This window comes from Mauremys mutica, chromosome 1 (assembly GCF_020497125.1).
Source record: "Mauremys mutica isolate MM-2020 ecotype Southern chromosome 1, ASM2049712v1, whole genome shotgun sequence".
NCBI classification, from domain to species: Eukaryota; Metazoa; Chordata; order Testudines; family Geoemydidae; genus Mauremys; species Mauremys mutica.
Genome location: NC_059072.1, coordinates 124,779,764 through 124,799,463, shown reverse-complemented (window position 1 = coordinate 124,799,463; position 19,700 = coordinate 124,779,764). Strand labels below are relative to the sequence as shown.

General features: G+C 39.6%; 1 protein-coding gene across 8 annotated transcripts in view; it reads left to right on the top strand.

Moving 5' to 3' along the window:
- SCUBE1 (signal peptide, CUB domain and EGF like domain containing 1) overlaps nt 1-19,700 on the top strand; it is a 328,071-nt gene that overhangs the window by 175,586 nt on the left and 132,785 nt on the right. For 4 of the 8 annotated variants that reach the window (XM_045000189.1, XM_045000188.1, XM_045000197.1 and 1 more), the window contains 3 exons: nt 1,884-2,009; nt 13,793-13,909; nt 16,861-16,950. The exons of 1 other annotated variant lie outside the window; for it this stretch is intronic. In XM_045000189.1, coding sequence (XP_044856124.1) covers nt 1,884-2,009; nt 13,793-13,909; nt 16,861-16,950 — 333 coding nt within the window. The remainder of the gene's footprint in view (nt 1-1,883; nt 2,010-13,792; nt 13,910-16,860; nt 16,951-19,700) is intronic. 3 more of the 8 variants (XM_045000200.1, XM_045000209.1, XM_045000210.1) reach the window with 3 other exon arrangements.

Below are 19,700 nucleotides of genomic sequence, written 5' to 3'. Positions count from 1 at the left end.
TCATTCAAAAAAACAACCGTGCCTTTATGATGTTTTATTCACTTTCTGTTTGCATGTGACTATATGTAACTGCAGTACAGTACAGCATACAGATGCCCCCCGACTTACGCAATTGTTCCGTTCTGGAAAGCCTTGCGTAACTCGAATTTTGCGTAAGTCGGAAACGTATAACCGCATGTTATACAAAAATTTCCTCAACTCGAAAATCCTATTTCTGGCTTATGGAACTTTTTCCATAAATGCGAATTTGCGTAAGTCAGGTCTTGTGTAATCCAGGGAGCGTCCATACATTATACTCTCCAGGGGTATGCATGTTCCAGTACAAGTTATTTTGTATCTTAGAAAGGTTTTAGAATCATAAAGGTTACAACGTTTGTGGCTTTAAAAGACATGGGAGGACTTGTCTGTCCTTTCTGGGCGTGTGTGTGGAGGGGGGGATTGTGGGAAGGCATTGGAGGACTAGCAGCACTTGAGTGGTGGTAGCTTAGATCCACACTAGAGTGATTGGGTGAGCAGCTGACAAGCTGTGCTCACTTGAGGTTTAGCCGGTGCCCCGTGAAAGGCTGGTCACCTTGAATTAAAAGCATCAGCACATGCAGGTTAAGGATATTTGTGTGTGGATGGGACTCAAGTTAACTTCAAAGTGAAGATAAGCCCTGAGAAGCACAAGTCCCGTTGAAAGCACGCTTGGCTCTTAGGATGATAAAAAGAAAGCTGATCCATACTGTCCCCTGGCTCTTAAGCATTCCCCAGGCTTGCTGGGGAATGACTACATTTCTGGCAAAGAAAGAGAATGAAAGGAGATTTATATTATAAAAAAAAACAAACCAAAGAGAAATATCCATGCATAAAACTAAATATAAAATGCATAAATATAATTCTTAGTGGATTCACCACTTGAAAAATAGCTCTCTGAGAATTTCAGAAACATTGACAGACAACAACAACAACAACAACAACAAAAAGCAGTGGGTTCAGTCATTCAGTTCAGATAACCACCTATGAGCCAGGAAACTCCATGGAATTGACCTTTCTGAATTTCCTCTGCATTCTTCCATTGGGAAGCAGGGTTTGCAACCCCCATCTTCTGATGAAAAATTAGGATCTGGCGCCAGGAATCCATAAGGAGTGCAGGGTCCTGCAGCACCTCTTATGCCTCTCCACTGGCTTTGGTCCCTGGTACCCTGCCTCCATCCCAAAGAAGCTATACTACTAGGTCTTCCCCATGCTGGGAGAATTCTCAGATGTCTAGATTTGGATCCTCTATGGTGTGCATGACTTTATATAGGTGTAAACACACACAACTTCAGTCTGTGGTGTAAATTTCACAGCCTCTCCATTTTATTGCAAAACTGTATTCTCTTTTCTTTGAGCTTTTATAGTACATGAAAGATTCTTGGAAAGTAGATTCTTTAATGTTATAAACTTGGAAAGGGGCAAAAATGATTAATTGTTTGAATTCTATTAAATGTTCAAAATACATATGGCTGCAAGCATATAATTTCCAGTGGGCTCTGATAGTTCTAATCTCTTTTTAAATTCCATGCAGTTTCTTTACCTGCTCATGTAATCTGTCACTAAAAACTTTAAATTATATAGTCACAAAAATAACCACATTAATGTGATGTATAAGTCTGAAGTGTAGGTGTAATGGATCCCAGTGGATGCTTGTTTTGTAATTTATGGTGCTCATATGTTGATTTTAAACCCTTATTGCTATAGCATTCAGTTGCCTAATGGGACACTCTCCAGATGGAAGATAAGAATTACGCTGACAATGGAACAATGGACCTGTGAAATTGATTAGAGTTCATCTGCAATGGGATTTTTTTCAGTACTTGTGTTTTCTCTCTCTCTTTCTCTCTCTCTTTCTCTCTTTACAGAGGGTATGAACTGTATGAACAAAGATCACGGGTGTGCACATATCTGCCGGGAGACGCCCAAAGGTGGGGTTGCCTGTGAATGTAGGCCTGGCTTTGAGCTTGCCAAAAACCAGAAGGACTGCAAATGTAGGTAGATGGAGACTAAATATCAAATGCCCCAACATGTCTTATTTTCCACATTGCTATTATTTTCCAGAGATAAAGAAATCAGCTAGGCTTTGGCCAGAGGTGATTAATGGTCTTGATAGAGTCTGAAAGTGTGTTCTTTTTGTGAAGTACTTAATTGAAGGAGGGTGAAAAGTGTTTAAGAGTACATCCTCAAAAGAGATTGGTCTAATATCAAACCTTCAACCTGAACTCCCCTGAATAAATACTGGGGCAATTCAGATCCAACTCTGAAATTTACAGTTCAGCACCATTTCTCGTCTTGAACAGAGGAAATGGGAAGGTGGGAGATGTTTTGTTTTTTAGGGGAGAGGGCAGGGGAAGGGGATGGGCAGGGGAAGAGGCACTTAATCCAAACTGTATTTAGAAAGCAAAAATATCCACTATAAATGAATGCATATCAATAGGAGTCTGTCTTACAATACAGTCATGTTCTCTTGAAGTGGCATTGAGGCATTAGAGACATAAAATGAAGCTCACCTACTTTTCATATTTAAAAGACAGAAAGGTTTTCAGTACTATTGGTTGCACTGCACGTGGGCTACTGCCTTTGGCATTACTAGGAAGGCACATGGCCATATCATATATGACATTCTCGAATACCATATTTTAGATGATGGAACACAAGCATGTCACCCAGTGCAATTGGGAGCATTGGATTTTCCATACAGGGTAAGACAATTGATCCTTCTGTAAGAGCATTATCCACAGCCCGTTGAAGTCAATGGAAGTCTTTCTATTGACTCTAGTTGGCCTTTGATCAGGCACTAATACCTTAACTTGCCTCCCTAACTGGAAGTTTTGGAAGGGATCGAGGAGAAAGAATTGCTGTTACATTTCTTTAATGCTTTATGGAATAAAATGACTAAAAGAACCAACTGGTTTCCCCTTAAAGGTGATATTTTTGCCATGGTCTTTGTCTCACCTTAACCTCTTTCTTCATGCAACCTCCCCTGGTTAAATGTGATAAGCGATATTTCTCTGAGTATAAAGGAAAAGAAAGGATCATCTTTGAATGTCACTAAGAAGTGCCACAGATTAATGCACAGTTTATCAATATTTTAAGGAAAAATAAGAGCACACAGCAAACTAAATTAGTGTTTTAGTAGAGTTTCCATTCTAAATGTGTATTAAAAGTGAACATTTTGTTAGCTGACTTTGTGCCATTAATCACAATGAAACATGAGGCAATCAGAATTTAAGATGGAGATTAACTTTACTTAATTATGCTTGTATTACCTGTTTGCACATATCTGTATGTTCCTTGTGGAATATTTGAGCCTTCATCCATGAAAGATGGTGATAGGAGAATTGGGGCCTCTGCCAGTTTCATATTACTAGGCACATCACAATTCAGATGAACAAAAGTCCTGAATGTATTCAGTGCCCTGCAAAGTTCAAAATGTAGTTTGAGTTATAGTGAATTTTTTAGATCCCTAACCAGGGGCCCTGAGTCTTCCACAGCCACCAAATTTGTTGCAGAACCCTCACCCCCATTGCTGAAGAAATGTGCTCAGAATCCTACAAAAAAATTTACTTCTAGCCCTCCGAGTGTGAATTGAGCACAAACCAATACAGTGTTATCTGCATGAGTAGTCAGACAACCTGAAACAATAACTCTGAGGGGAATGAGCTGGCTCATTTATCTCTATGAAGGTCCAATACTGACATGTAATAAGGATTTAAATGTTAACATTTGTAACAGTTTCATCATTGCAAATCATTTGACTAAACTGGCTGAATCCTGAGCTGCATCTTTTTCAGCACTAGGTGCAGCTGAGTCAAGGAGCTGCAAAAGAGAGATTTGCACCTTGGTCATCCTACATTAGCTCTGGCACCATCATAGATTAGAACAGCCTCAGAGTTGCTCTAAAGAATTCTGGCTTGTAATAGTCCCCTACAGGCCATTGTACTGATCAGGGATTACCAGAGCATGCCACATCCCTTCCTGCTGCTGACCTTCCCTTCATATTGGTGCTAACTGGGAGTGGATGGCACAGAGGCAGTAAAACCAGAGGTGATTTTCCCCCCACTGAGTGAATTGGATAAGCATATTGTGTGGGATTTTTGCAAGCAATCAATATTGGCCTAAATCTGCTTCCAGTCAAGTTGTGTGTATGTGTGTGTGTACGCAAATTATTTTAAAGGAATGTTAAGGTTGCTATGTCAAGCATTCAAAATTTAGGAAATACCCATGCCACCTTAATTTAGCCCCTTGTGTGAATGCATTATGATACAGTTTTTAATTACATCATCAAAGAGATTTTTTTCCGCAGGACTTCTGCCTCATTCAGTGCACAAGATGGTTGGTCCTCACTGAGTATTTTGTTTTATCCTCATTGTTCAATGTGTGGACCTGCACATTATACAAACCCTGCTCTGAAGGCAGAATTATTCATTTCTTAATGGGCTTTTCTGCATCATTTATCATTGTGATATCTGAGTGCTTCACAAACATTAATGAATTTATCTTCACCACACCTCTGTGAGGTAAAGTGATATTATAACTCTATTTTACAGATGGGAATCTGAGACACAGAGAGTAATGTCAAAAGTGTTCACCAGTTTTGCATGCCCAATTTGAGACATGCAGGGCCTGGATTTAGAGTACTTGGTATTTTGTAACACTTACTATGTTCCAAGTACAGTTCCCAATTACTTAATTTGCATCTGTGAGTGCTCAGCCTTATGTTTCTCAAGTTGGGCACCAGAAAATTAGGAACACATTAGTAATGACCATTTGTGAAAAGTTCGGTCGTGACTTGCCAAGCATCGTATAGGAACTCTGTAGCAGAGGCAGGGATAGAATCCAGTTCTTCAGCGTGGCATTCAACTTCCTTAGCCATGAGACCTTCCTTTCTTTTTCTAGCAGTCCCCTGCCTATTCATTACACACTTACCAGCTTCTGCAACAAACGAGGCAGGAGTTCTACAAACCAAAGCCATCACTTCACAACCCAGATTCATCGCCTGAGTGGATCCCACCTGTGCACGGAATGAGGCAGGGTCCTGTGGGGAAAAAAGTATGTGATCATGTAATTAAAGACATCATAATACATAGACACAAGAGGCTCAAATTAAGTTTACATGAGCAACCTTAAATCTGGCATTTTCTAACTTTTGAATGTTTGACTTTGTAACCTGAACACACTTTCAGTATAGGTTTTTTAAAATGTAATTCCCTAGGTTTTAAAAAACACTGAGTGAAAGAACAGAAAATCCATAATGTGGAATCATATTGGCTACTGTACGGATCATCAGCAGGTTGACTCTTTAGATCCACCACACAGACCTCTGCCACTTGAACTAAAGAAGTAACTGATAGCAGCAGTAGGTGGTCATCTTCTGTTAGGACCACCCACCAGAGGGGCATCAGACACACACTTTGCCAGTGGGTTTCACAGATATTTGCTGACATCAGAGGAATGTTGAGATTCAGGAATCTTGGGTTCATTTCCAAGGTCTGGAGAGAAATGTGCTCTATTGAGCACAATCCATTCATCCCATTTTCCCCTTCAGACTGTTCCTTAGTTTGCCTCCTCAGTGAAGGATCCAGGATGTACCTCTGCACCTCCAGATATACTCCAATGATCCATTATCTTTGTTTGTAAACCAGGTCCCCTCCTGTTGTTTATTTCTTCCTGTACGTTTCCTTTCTGGAAGATTTTGCAATCTCTTGATTAGCATTTGGGTCATATGCAAACAAACATCCATTGTGAGACATACAATGCCCAATATACACATGACCAGACAGAGAGATAAGCATCTGTTACCTCTTATTTGAAAGGAACCTGTCTGAGACATGTCACCTCCTGGTTACCTGCTTAAGAACATAATTTTCAGCATAGGCGCTAACTTTCCCCGGCATCAGTGGGTGCTCACGCCCCCCTGGCCCTGGCCTTACTCCACCCTTTCCCTGCCCTCATTCCAACCCCTTCCCCAAATCCCCACCCCAGCCCTGTCTCTTCCCCGAGCGTGCCGCATTCCGCCTCCTCCCTCCCAGCGCTTGCTGCACGAAACAGCTGTTTCATAGTGCAAGCACTGGGAGCTAGGGGGAAAAAGCAAGCACACGGCATGCTCAGGGGAGGAGGTGGAGGCAGAGTGGAGGTGGAGGTGAGCTGGGGTGGTGGGGCAGGGTGAGGAGCTGCTGAGGAGTGCAGAGCACTCACCAATTTTTCCCCATGGGTGCTCCAGCCCCAGAGCACCCATGGATTCGGCGCCTATGATTTTCAATACTGACACGTAACTCCTTAAATATTATCTGCACATACATTTTGCCATGATTATGATGACCAGTGGGCTACTGAATTATATGCAGGGACCCGTATAAAACTTTATGCAACCTCTGTGCAATCTTCCAGTTGGCACCAACAGGTTCCTGGGTCACAGTCTTGCTGGTCTACACTGTGGGGGGGATCAATCTAAGTTACGCAACTTCAGCTACATGAATAACGTAGCTGAAGTCAACGTACTTAGATCTACTCACTGCGGTGTCCACTGTGGTGAGTCGACTGCTGACGCTCCCCCATCGACTCCCCCTGTGCCTTTCGCCCTGGTGGAGTACCAGAGTCGATGGCAGAATGTTGAAAATTTGGAGCAGAATAAAATAAATGTAATATCAATATTAATAAAACAAGCCATGCTGTACTCCTAGCTTTATTCATTGCACATTGTATTCAATATAAAACTCATTTTTTTAGTTTATCTGAAGCTGCCATGAATTACCAATGTGCTGCATCAGCTGTTATAGAAACCCCCAGAACCCAGGCTACAAAATATAGATCCAGCTTATTGAAAATTACATGGTGTCTTGGCCATAACATACACTTCAGCCACATTTGGTAATGATAGGTAAATAGATCCTAATATTTTTTAAATTGTTGGACACTAAATACTAGGTTCAAAAACTGATCAGGTTCTAAATATAAATCCGGGTAATAAGGCACTTTAAGATGTTAAGGTGGTTTAAGAGGGTAAGCTGGCTAACTCCTTAAAATGGCTTAAATTCTAAAGCCACTTTAGTGTGTTAAGCTTCTTTAAACTATCCACATAACATACATTTTTGAGGTCACTCTCAATTTGATTCTGAGTAGCTTGAGAGAGCCCAGAAATGTGTACAAATCAGATCTGGTATAGATATTCATCACACATATGTATTAAACATTAAAAGAATGTTATTAAGGTTGCAAAAGCAAGCACTCAAAAAAGTTAGGAAATGCCAGAATTAGTGTTGGTCACACAAATTTCATTCTGCCCCCCACCCCCCACCCCCACCCCAGGTGTGTATTATGGTACAATATTTATATAGACTCGGATACTATTTCCTCCATAAGACTGTCCTTTTTCTTCCTGAAGCTCCTTGTCTCTTTCAAGGACAGGGCAGGGTACCAGACAAGAGAAGAGAACAAAATGAAGGTTGGGGGGCATAGAGTTACCAGACAGAATTGAAGTTGCAGAAGCAAGCTGAATTCTAAGGCTTGATCTACACTAGAGTTAGGTCATTGTAGGGCAGCTTACATGACCTACCTCTTTAAGCATCTACCCTACAACATTGCTCCCAGTGATGTACGTCTCCCACTATAATGACCTAATTACTCCATCTCCGCGAGAGGCATAGCACTTAGATCGATGTTTTTAGGGCAACATAGTGTCTGTGTAGACACTGTGTTACGTACATTACCTGTTGGCTGTCAGCCTCCGAGTGGGGAGGGGGTTTCAAGTTGTCAGTGCCCCACATAGTTAATATATAAAATATTTGAAATCCCTATTGTATTTAATGTCTAATTTTATCTGGCCTTTATCTGTTACTCATTTTCTGAGCTATTCTTCCTCATTTTTCATGATTGTAAATGTCACTTCTGAGGCAGCTATCATTCTTGCTATTAATTTAAAATGTTGGCCCATACACTAAACTGTCTCTGAGGACCGCTTAGTGTAGCTCAGGATGGAGGTGCAAAAGTGGCTGTTCGCTTTCGGCCACCTTTGTGTTCTCCTGATCCTCAACTAATCTGAATAGGTCTGATCCCCTCCAGCACAATATAGAGGAGCCCTATGGCTCCTCTAAGTTGCACCAGCTGCCAGTGGCCCTAAGGTGCTGGTATGGTAGTCAGAGATCACTGGGGCATAGGGACACACTGGCTACACCCCTTTCCCCCCAGCAACATGCCCTGAGCTGACAGCCAGGAAGAGAGGGAGCATAGGATGAGCTGAGCTATGGTACCTGTATCACCCAAAGATCCCCCCTACACTGGGGTGACACTCCCAGGGGCAGGTAAGCCAGCTTTAGGATAGCTTTGTGCAGGGAAAGTGGTGACACAAAGCTGTCCCAACGCAACTGAGGATCTGGCTCATTGCTTCTAATAATGTCTCGTTAGCATTACAACTTTAAGATCACATTTTTAAAGTCTAAGGGTTCTATTATATTCTCTGCTGATGCACAAGGGGGCATGTCTAGTGAATTAGGGAGCCGGCTAGCCCATATGCTGTCATCTGTAGGAAGTGCTAGCGGACACATGGTGGAGATGCATATTGCTCCTGCTCAGAGAAGCAGCAAAGAACACTTGTCAGTACTTTGCCCTGGCCTTCCCTGTGAAATGCTGCTCTTTGTTGTTGAGAACCCTGTGGCAGGGAAAGTGTTACACAAAATGTATGTTCCCCATAGATTGAGAAGCCAGGGAAGGATTTGGCTGATTATTTCTAATGGTGGCAGCTAACCCTATGCAGATGATCTGGTTTTAATACAGTGCCATAGTTTTCATGAGATATAGCCAGATATTTTGATCTCTCTTAGAGTTCCTTGGTATTCACACATGTCTATCAAGTTAACTACGGTAGGGTTATTCTAGTTTTACACCAGCTTTATGGAGATAAGACTGTCCAGCCCATAAAGTCTAACCCATGTTTATCTTTTCCTTTAGTGAGAAACATTACCCACTAATTTGCACCCACTTGTTTTATCATAATAATATAATGCAGAGTATGCTACTGTGATTTACGTCTGTTAAAAGGGCACGTCAAGGTTGGTAGGTCAAAACATTTGACTTTGTTTTTTTGTGCATTTTTAGTTTTATACTTTCTGTACTCTAATTTATTCTTTTGTGTAGCCATTTAGTGAAGTTTGCAAGAAATCTCTTTGTAGAGAGCTGGTTTGGATTTCTTATGCAGCTCACTATAATACTTTTCTATTAAAAAAAAAAGGGGGGGGTAGATCTGGATTTTGAGAGTAATATCCTAGCCCCATAAAGACAATCGGAGTTTTGCCATTGACTTCAATGGAGCCAGGATTTTGCCCATTCAATGAAGAATGAAAACTCGCCAATCTTTTGTTATTAGAGGGTTAAAACTAAAGATGGGCCTAAATTTCTATGTATATATGCAGAAATGGATATCACACCCCAACGTTCATAGTGGTCCAGCTTTGGAGTTTGGTTCAAGTTGCTAAAGAGATAGGGAGAAGCTAAAAATTGAAATCTGGATCAGATTTCAAGTCCCTCAAAAATTTGAGCATTCAAAACCAGGATTTTTTGGTTCAGGCCCATCTCTAGTTAAATCTAGAGCATACTGCTAGTTTGCTAAATCAAATAATTCCCTATTGCAGCCCTGGGTTCCTCAGCCACCATCACTATAAAATTTTCAGCAGGAGATAATGAATAAGTTTATTATTTAAGGTACTGAAAGTCAAATTTTTTGTGGACCAACCTTGATAAGTTTCCCTTTTAAAGACTAACATAGGTGGGTGATAAATTATCAGAATACTTTTCACTGTACAGCATGGCTTATTTTGCAAATATAGGAAAAGACACTAAAAACATCAGTCCAAAATTCCCGTTGTGATATCACTAGGCCAAATTCTTCTATCTATGTAGTTATATAGCCTTCATCACCATAATATCTGAGCATCTTGCAATCATTAATGGATTTTTATCTTCCCAATAACCCTGTGAGGTACAGAAGTATTATTTCCATTTCACAGTTGGGAAACTGAGGCATGTGGTAAATTTAGTGACTTCCCAAGTGGTCTACCCTTTAAACCATCCTTCTTACCTTTTAAATTACACTGGAATAAATCTGGACTGACCTCAAATATGTTATCATGGATTTACACTGGTATAATTGACAGTAGATTTTGGCTCAATGTCCACAACCCAGTAAATTGTTCCAGAGCTAGAACTTATTTTGCCTGGAGTTGGTTTAATAATAATTCTTTAAAAAAAAATACTAGGGTTGAATTTTCAAAAGTGCTCAGTGCTGGCCTAACTCTGCTCCCACACTGGTGTCAATGATAAAACTCCTGTTGACTCAAGTGGAAGGACAATTAGGCCAAGGCAGCGGCCGCTCTTTTGAAAATCTTACCCCAGCTTTTATTTTGTGTCACCCACTTCATGTGAGTGTCAGTGTGACCATTTTTTGATTTCTCAGAATGTGATATTGTGCGGCGAATGGAGACTTCACTGTGCAGAGGAGCAGGGAAATTGGCATTTAATCCTACTTGAATTACTTTAAACTGCATCATTCTAGAGTAGTTTTTTGTAGAAACATGTCAGAAGAAAAAGTCCCTTCTATTACAGTGATATGAGCAACTATGTTAAGATATTTTCACTCCTCTAGTGGGGGAGGTTTTCCACGAGGACAAATAGTAATGTATGCCACAAATAAGTATTCCAGTCAAGTTGTTTTAAAAAGACCCTGTGAGGCTAAATGTACTTTAAAGTGCTTAATTTAAAAAAAATCTGGCCAAAATGTTAGCAATGTATTAGAACATCTGGCATAAACAGCAGTTATAGCTCAGTGGTTTGAGCACTGGCCTGCTAAACCCAGGGCTGAGAGTTCAATCCTTGAGGGGGCCACTTAGGGATCTGGGGCAAAAATCAGTACTTGGTCATGCTAGTGAAGGCAGGGGGCTGGACTCAATGACCTTTTGAGGTCCCTTCCAGTTCTAGGAGATAGGTATATCTCCAATTATTAAATTAAATTATAGTCTGATGATATAAAATGAATTCCCTATAGCACTGCTGCCCAGCATAAGGCGGGCCCATTGTGAGAGACCCCAAGAAGCGCAAGAGGCAAGCAGGGTGGAGAAGGAGAGCAGTGTAGGATGGAAGAAGTTGCATTACCTTGGATCTGCTTCCTCCAAGCAATGTGCTGCTGTGGTTCTAGGTAAAAGCAGTAGGTGGTTTGCCTATTCCATAGCGGGCCCTAGCACAGCTGGCCACAGGAACAGCTCATATTTACAAGGCAGGTGGCTTAGACAGCAGCCTGCTAGTCTAGGCGTATCTCTTCTTTTCCCATAGCTCTCAGCTAAATTGCAAGAGACTATGTGATCTGGCCTATGGAGCCACCAGTTGATGACCCTACTTCAAACACAATGTGGCTCAGAGAGAGAGATCCACCAAATGAGAACAATCAAGAGCAATTACAAAGCAAAAAAATGAGAAGGAAAAATGAACAAAAGAGAACAGAGGCAAATAAGGACAGAAGACAGATACTGGGTAGAAAGGAAGTGGGTGACAACCATGCTGGGGCATGGCATGAGAAGGTAGGACATGGGAGCTACACATCCACCAATCCAGCACATGGCAGGGATCCACTACAGAAAGGTTCTGCCCTACAGGATAATGAACAGAATACTTGTAGACTCCAGTCTACATACACACATCCCCCATCATCTGAGATCCTCCCAAATAAATATTTACAAAAGCCTTGTCTACAAAATACCCTTCATACACAGATGAAAAAGGAACATCATAAGGATTAGGAAACGGATTCTGTTCTCCTTTCACCAGTGTAGGTCAGGAGTAACAATATTAAAGTGAAGGGAGTTGCATTGGTGTAAAACAGTATAAGTGAATGAGAATCAAGTTCCATAGTTATGCATTTTATTGTGCACATTGGAAGACTCCATTCCAGGCATCTCTCTCATTCTGGATTTGATTCTCTTCTCACATCAGTGTGAATCAGAAGTAACTCCACTGAAGTCAATGTAAAACTGGTGAATGTGAAGAGAATCAGGCCCTCTTTTTGCAAGTCTTCTAGCAAGATTTCAAAAATAGCCTGAAGTTAGGCTTCACGTATTGAGACACCTGCCTGATTTTCAAAAGTGTTGAGCTCCCGTTGAGATCAGAGTTATGTGTCCTAAATCTGGGCCTAAAATATGCAGCTTAAGACCATTTCTAGTTTTAGCCCTCTGATAATTAAACACAGTGAAGTTTTTCTTCCTGCTTGCAGGTGATTACACACCAGAAAATTCAGATATATTCCATTTTTTAGAGGCTAGTAAAGTGAGATCATTGAGATGAATGGAATCTGTAGGATGCTCCACGCTTTTGAAAATGAGAGGTGTTTTAGTATGGATTTGAGAGCCTCACTTTAAGTTCCTTTAAAAAAAAAATCTTGGCTTTACCTAATTGTGGAACTTATCGGCTTGGATACTTTATAAATTCTCTGTCTAGCAAGGGAAATCCTCGTGATATTTAAATGTAACATGGCAGAGAATTCTATGGTTCTAGAGCCAGTGTAGGATGGCTTAGAAATAAATATTTGTTCCAAAGAGCTCCCTTTGATAATAGGATTCAGAATTTAAACTGTCATTCTGCACTTTGATTGCACTGCTCCACTTGCTGAGGCGAAGGAGTGGATAACTTTCTGATCCATAGTTCATGAATTTTACACTTTACATGCCAAAACCCTCTGAAATAATTCATATGATATAAGTTAATAATTAGACATTTGATTTCCCAATGATTTTTAAAAAATATATAGTCCAGTATATGCATGCACAAAGAGCCTTCTCCATCTTGACCCTGGTATAGACATTTGGACCTGTGTATAATGACAGGAAAGTGTGTTGAAAACTCTGTCAGATCACAGTTGTTTCATTTTGTGTGCACTTTGCACAGGTGTGTGACTACACATGGTGTAAAACAGGAGGACAATCAGGCCCATTGTAAACCTGATTAGTATTTGGGAAATGCCAGCATCCTATGAGTTAAAAATGAAATCCCCTCCTGTGACAAAATCTGCTTTATTAGAAATTCTTTAAAATTGCTAAATTCTGCCCACCTTGAGAATTTTGTCTCCGAAAATTTCTTTTTTGTTACAAGTAATTTTAATAAATATATACTTAAGTGATAGTGAAATCTCCATGGATTTCTTCCTAGTTGAAGCCAATATACTGTAGTCCCAGAAAAAGGCTTTTAAAAAAAGAAAAAGGGTCTCCTATCTTATTTTTAAACATTCTTCTATTCTGGGAGGATTAGAATTTTTGAAAGAATAGATTTCAAGACTGATGTACTTTTGCTCTTGCGGTCTGGATCACTGCTTCCTCCAATTATGGATTGAAGCCCAGCAGGAGAAGAAAAATGCCATCTATCGACTGGAAAATATGTCTGTATTAGTAGACTGCTTATTTCTTCATGCCATATACATTATGGATACGAACCATGGTGTTTTAGGAGGAGATGAAATTGGCTGGTCATTCATGCTAAAACAACTAATCCAAACAGAATGAATAAAAAAAGTGCAACATTCTGGGGGGTTTTAATTACATGGATGAGGGAGGGGTTAGTTAGGAAAAAAGGGGACAAAGACCGGAGAGTGGAAATACCCATAAATAAAAATGTTATGTTGTCTAATGTCTTGCTTTATAACTGATCTTCTGTATTCTGAAAAGGCCCTCAAAAACTAATTGGTTTCATTATAATTTTATTTATGTATTCATATATACACATATATTTTGGGCATAACTAGTAACCTGTAACTATGGAAATGGAGGCTGCCAACACACCTGTGATGACACAGATACTGGTCCTGTGTGTGGTTGTCATCAGAAGTATGCCCTGCACTCAGATGGCCGAACATGCATCGGTAAGTACCTCTCTAAAGCACACTTTTTACTGGTAATATGGTAGAATGAATCGGTGAGTGTGGATGGTAGGAGATTAAAACTATTGTTGAGAGGAGTGTGCAATAGTAGGTTTTGGTCATAGCAGTTAGGGTCAATCTTTGCAAAGAGATTAGAAGGATACAGTTATGATTGTTATATGTAAATGTTTGTCTGTGAAATATCCCATTGTCATTGCTTTGTCATTTTAATTTTGTTTTTATAAATCAAATTTAATAACTTTTAAAATTGAAAAGCACAAAAGATAACTATGGATCAAGTATCAACTCTACCCCTTTTTACTCATATGAGCAGTCCATTGATTTCAGTGGGACTACTCACATCAGTAAGGTGAGTAGGATTTGATCCTAATATTTTTTTAAATTCTATTTGGGGATAATTTAATACCCATGATATGCTTTCTTTCCTGTTTTTTTGTTTTTGTTTTATAGCAAAATAATAGTACTCATCGTGAATAAGCATCCAGTGTGACTGTCAATGGGAAAATGGCCCAGCAGGAAGTGAAGCATCCTGGGTGATGCCATGCAAATATTTATTATTACGGAGTACATTGTTTGCATAATATTATCCATTTTTGTACAAAAAGGAACTTTTTGCAATAACTTAATCAGGGGTTATGTTCCTTTTTTACACTCTAACTCTCAACATTAGAACCTAAAAATCCATAATGGTTTTCATCATCTTTGCATTGTTATAGATTAGTTTGTTTCAAAAGTTTATAAAGTAATACAAAAAGTAGGAAATAAGCTTAAATACTTTCAGAATTAGATGGAAGTTCTGCTTCTTTCTCCCTTCTCCATATTTGAAAACATACAGGCCCTGATCCCCAACCCACTGAAGTCAATGGAAATCTTTCAGATTACTTCAGTGAGTTTGAGACCAGGCCCATAGGCAGCGAGACCTGTATAGGCAAACCCCTATGCCAGCGCATGGAATTCACCTCAGATGGGGCTCAGCATAAGGAAACGGGTCCGATTGCACAGATCTCATGACAGGATCAGGGCTGTAGCATTCACAAAAGGAAAAGTAATCAAGGTACAACAGTTACCATGTCTTGCTGTATACACTACCTATTCCTGGACTGTTCGGATCTCTCTATCAGTACTTTCTGTTAACATAGTGGTCTCAGTCCTGCAGTCCCTCTGCATAAGGAACTCCTACTGAAATCTATGGGAGTTCCATGTGGGGAGGGCTTGCAGGATTGAGGGCCCTAATACCAGGTTTTATTGAGGAACATAAAATAAATTTTTGATGCTCCCATTTGCCAAGAGTTCACTGTTCATTAATATCCTTAGGTTGATGTTTAATTTTGTCCATCATGTTCAAAAGGATGTATACACTGCACTCATGGCTTTTTTTATTACTATTATTTTTCATTTTTGTAATGTAACACAAACAACTCCATGTTACATTCTTTGGTCCTGTGATGTAAGTCACATATTACTGCTTGTGTTGATTTTCCTCCCTCTGAGTAGTTCTTTCTTTTAGAACACTTTTTTATTTTTGTTTATTTTTTACATTTTTATTCCTGCTTTCTGGTGATGGTTCCTGATTGCCTGTCTTGTCTGATAACTGATGTTCATTAATTATTTACAGAACAATAAAAAAACCCACAATATCTCAAACAAAAGCCTCTATTGCAGCCTGATCCCATCTAGAACTTGTTTAAAAACGTCTCGTTACAACTCAACCATGTAGTGTTGCCACAGATAAAACCTGCCAGCCGCCTCCTTCTCCTCCTCCTTCTCATTTCCATTATTCCACTGTTTGCTGTCTTCAGTGGTGTATATATTCTGGGCATCACTGCAAGAATGCAAACTTCTGCAATGCCAGATAAATACTTTTTGACCCTTTGTCTAACACATTTTGTCTTTGTTTGCCTGACTTTTTTTTTTTAATGTTTGCTGCATGTGAAAGTCCCCACTTGCATTTTGTTTTGGCTTTTTAAATAAAGCAACTCCCCCACCCTGCATAAATCATTTTATTTACCCAGCTGCTGCTTTCTCCATTGCTTTCCTGTATGAGAAACCTTTATTTTTATTTCACTTACTGCTCATCTCTTCCCTCCCTTGTGAATGATTGTTTCTATGTATTTCTAATGAAGCATAACTCAACTAAAGTCCTTGTTATGCTGAATTTAAACTCTTACATATAGGATATCAGAAACTATCTGCAAAATGACCTTTGCTGACATCATCTTGCTTACTGCATGCTTATAAAATTACTAAACCCTGTTCTTGCAACATCTTTTCTAGCATTGAATGTTTAGCTCGTAGTGTTTCATAGACAAGCAGGCAACCAGCACTGCCCAAATTGATCTTTTTTGTGTTTGTTTGGTTTGTTGGTCGTTTTTTGGTTTTTGGTTTTTCCTTTTTTTTAAATTTGCATGCATTGTTTGGTTTTTAAACACTGTCAATGTGTACACGACTATGGTGCACCCATGCCCTTCCATCACCGGATTCTTTTAGCTCTGTCTGTCTGTCTCATCTTTGTCCTCGGCCTGCCATTTTCAGATCCTGATCCCACCATCAGCCTGAATCACTTTACAGTTTGTCTTTAATAGTTTGTTTAACTAGAACCCTTGTATTTAAATTTCCATTACTAACATCTGTCTGGGGTAGTCCTGTTTGCTGTCTCATTCTCTAGTAGGAAACAAGCTTTGTGTGTGTTTTCTGATTAATTACTTTGTCATTTATCATTCCTCCTCCTCTTCTTCCTTCTCCCTTCTGTCCCAAGCACCCTTTAATTTTTTTCTGGGGTTTCAAGTGGAATTAACTCTCTAACGGGGATTTAGTGCTTTCATGGCTTGCTTCTTGGCTTTGGTTGTGCCATGCCAAGAAACTGTCTTAGGCAGCGGAAAATTGGGCTTTTGATTAACCAACTGCTCCATGTTTGTCCCTTACTTGTGTTTTAGAGAAGGATGAGGCTGCAATTGAGAGTTCTGAGTACAATGCCACGTCAGTAGCTGATGTGGACAAGAGGGTGAAACGGCGGCTACTTATGGGTAACACTTTTCTTCCACTTCCTTTGTTGTGCTCTCACTTTTGTCTGTATGTGTGTGTATGGATTTTATTTATTTTTTTGCTTTTTTGTTTTTGTTTTTAGTTTATTTCGTCTCTGTTTATGAGATCACCTTTTTTAACGTTCTTATCTTCCATCATACAATTTCATTTCTCATTTGTAAGCTTTTTCCCCTAACCCTGCAGATTTCATGTTCAATTTCTTCTGCATAGAAAGAAACTTTTGCCACTAACTTTTCTTACCTTTTGCAAACTGCTTCTTACGTGTGATTTGTGTATGTATGTGTGGATCCAGGGTTCACATAAAATCTCATGTGTCAGACCTGCCTTTAGTTTACAAGTGGATGATGATATAAAATGATGCTCTTTTTCATATGTGGTGTTAAATGAATTACTATATGTGCTTAGTTAAATTTTTTGCAGTATTTTCGAGTGAAATGTATATATTATTGCTAGAAATTCATTTATTTCCTTAGCATTGATATGTTGCGAACTATTGTGATTAGCGAGCTTTAATATGATCTTCTCTCAAGATTAACACATGGTTTGTTTCTGTGGGTTGTTATAAGCTAAAGAGTGGAAGAAGAACAATCAAGATAATTCTTTTGCTTCTGATACTAATCAATTGCTCAGGCATCTAATAAACTGTCTTGTTCATATTATACGCATGACCATTGATGAGGGTGTTCTTTTTGCAAATAAAAAGGAGCTTGCATTTTTGGTTTTCATAGGAGAATATGGTATGGGAATAGAATCAACAATCTGGTTGCTTTTCCTGCTGAGATATTTTTTAAGGTCGTGGTGGCTGGATCTCTGCCAGATTCCTTTTCACGTAACAAATGCCATTGGAGAATATGGATTACTGAACTGTACTGCTACTTTGGAGAAATCCAGTCAGTTGGTCAGACTGTATTTTCAGTTTTGATCAGCCTCACTAGATTTTAAGTGTATTTAATATGGGTGAAAAGTGCCAGATTGCCAGTCTTTGAACTTGGAGTTCTTTATTTATCCATAGAAGAGGTATAGCATATGAACTGGCAATACAAGCTTCCTGTCAGTTCCCTGGCAATTATGAGCCCAATCCTAAAAGGTGCTGATCGCTTCATAGGTTCAGCACTGTCTGTGAACCTGAGTCCTGAGCTGGAAGAACGATTTCTAGAGGACAAGAGGACTGTTCAGTTTCTATGCTAATTTAATCCTTGATAACTAGGATAATTGTTCCAATTGTTGTTAGTGGTTTTGATGCTATTTTGATACCTGTCCACTTTGAACAGGTTTGATGCCATCAATTCATTTCACATAGGGCAACAAACAGCCATCAGATGGTAATGGCTTTGCCATTGTCAATCTAAAATGGTAGTAAATGGTTATATGTAGGTAAAATACTTTGTATCCTATTATTGAATCCCGCAGCTATCTGCTCCCCTATTGCCACTGGAGTTTCTACAGGTTTGCAGTGCAGTAAAAGTTTGAAATGAAATGATCTAGCAGGCAATCCATAGTTGTAATTTATTGTATAATAGTAAATTGAATAACCACAAACCAGTTTAGATTTGCATAAGTTAGTGTATAGATCAGTGGTTTTCAGCTTTTTCTCATTTGAGGACCCCTAAAAATTTCAGATGGAGGTGCGGACACCTTTAGAAATCTTAGACATAGTCTGTGGACCCCCAGAGGGCCCTGGATCACTGGTTGAAAACCACTGTTCTATGGAAATGACAACCTTTCACAGATTCCTTAGACATGGTCTGTGGACCCTGGTTGAAAACCACTGGTATAGATCATCCAGCATCGTAAGGGCACAGTTAATAGTTTGGGCAGGGATTTCAAAGAGGGAATTAGGCACCCATGACCACTGAAAGCACAAATTGTGTACATAGCTTCCTTAGGCCCTTTTGAAAATTAGAGCACACATACTCTAATTGCTGTTGGACCTTCTGCTATCCAGAAGTGACCAGCATGATCATCAAAGCTGAAAAACAATCCATACTATTGGCCAAAAAAAGGTCACACTGTTGACTAGAGTAAAAGAAAACAGAATAAAAAAACTTATGGTTACCAATATACTTATTAAATATATCAGGCTCCCATTAACATTTAGTAGTATGTGGGTGGAGGCAAGGGGTTAACAATCCAACTGGTCATTTAAGTGGTCAGAAACATTCAATAACTCCTCTGTTAAAATATATTGGCCAAGATGTGAAATATATGCAGTAGCTGGACTATGGAATCCTTAGGAAAGTTGTCAATTAAAATTGAATAGCTACTGAAATCAAATCTGAAAGGGCAGCAGCAGCTTCTGATCCAATTTCTGGTACACAGGGAACCTCTGATTGGCATTGATAGTATTCTAATGCATTTTCAAAGTTAATGACTTTTCCAAAAGGCCTGCAGTGCCACTGTCTCTTCTGGGACTTTTCAAACTTTCCTTATAGAAAGTACACAGTGTTTCCAATTCTCACAAATTTATTATTGTGATTTTGACCCCTGCTGCAGGCAATCTTGTGAAGACAGGAAAAGCTCCAACTTTCATGTGATTTAAGGGAAGGAAGTGGGGAGATCCTCCCACAGTGCCCTGTGTTTAGAGAAAGGTGCACTAAACTGCAAGCCCAGAGACCACCATTTCTAGTCCCAGCTCTTCCATTGACTACTGTTAATATTTCTGTTTCCTTCACAACCCTTATTGTAAACCAAGGCTTTATACTGCTATCTGGAGCAATTTCATTAACCATTT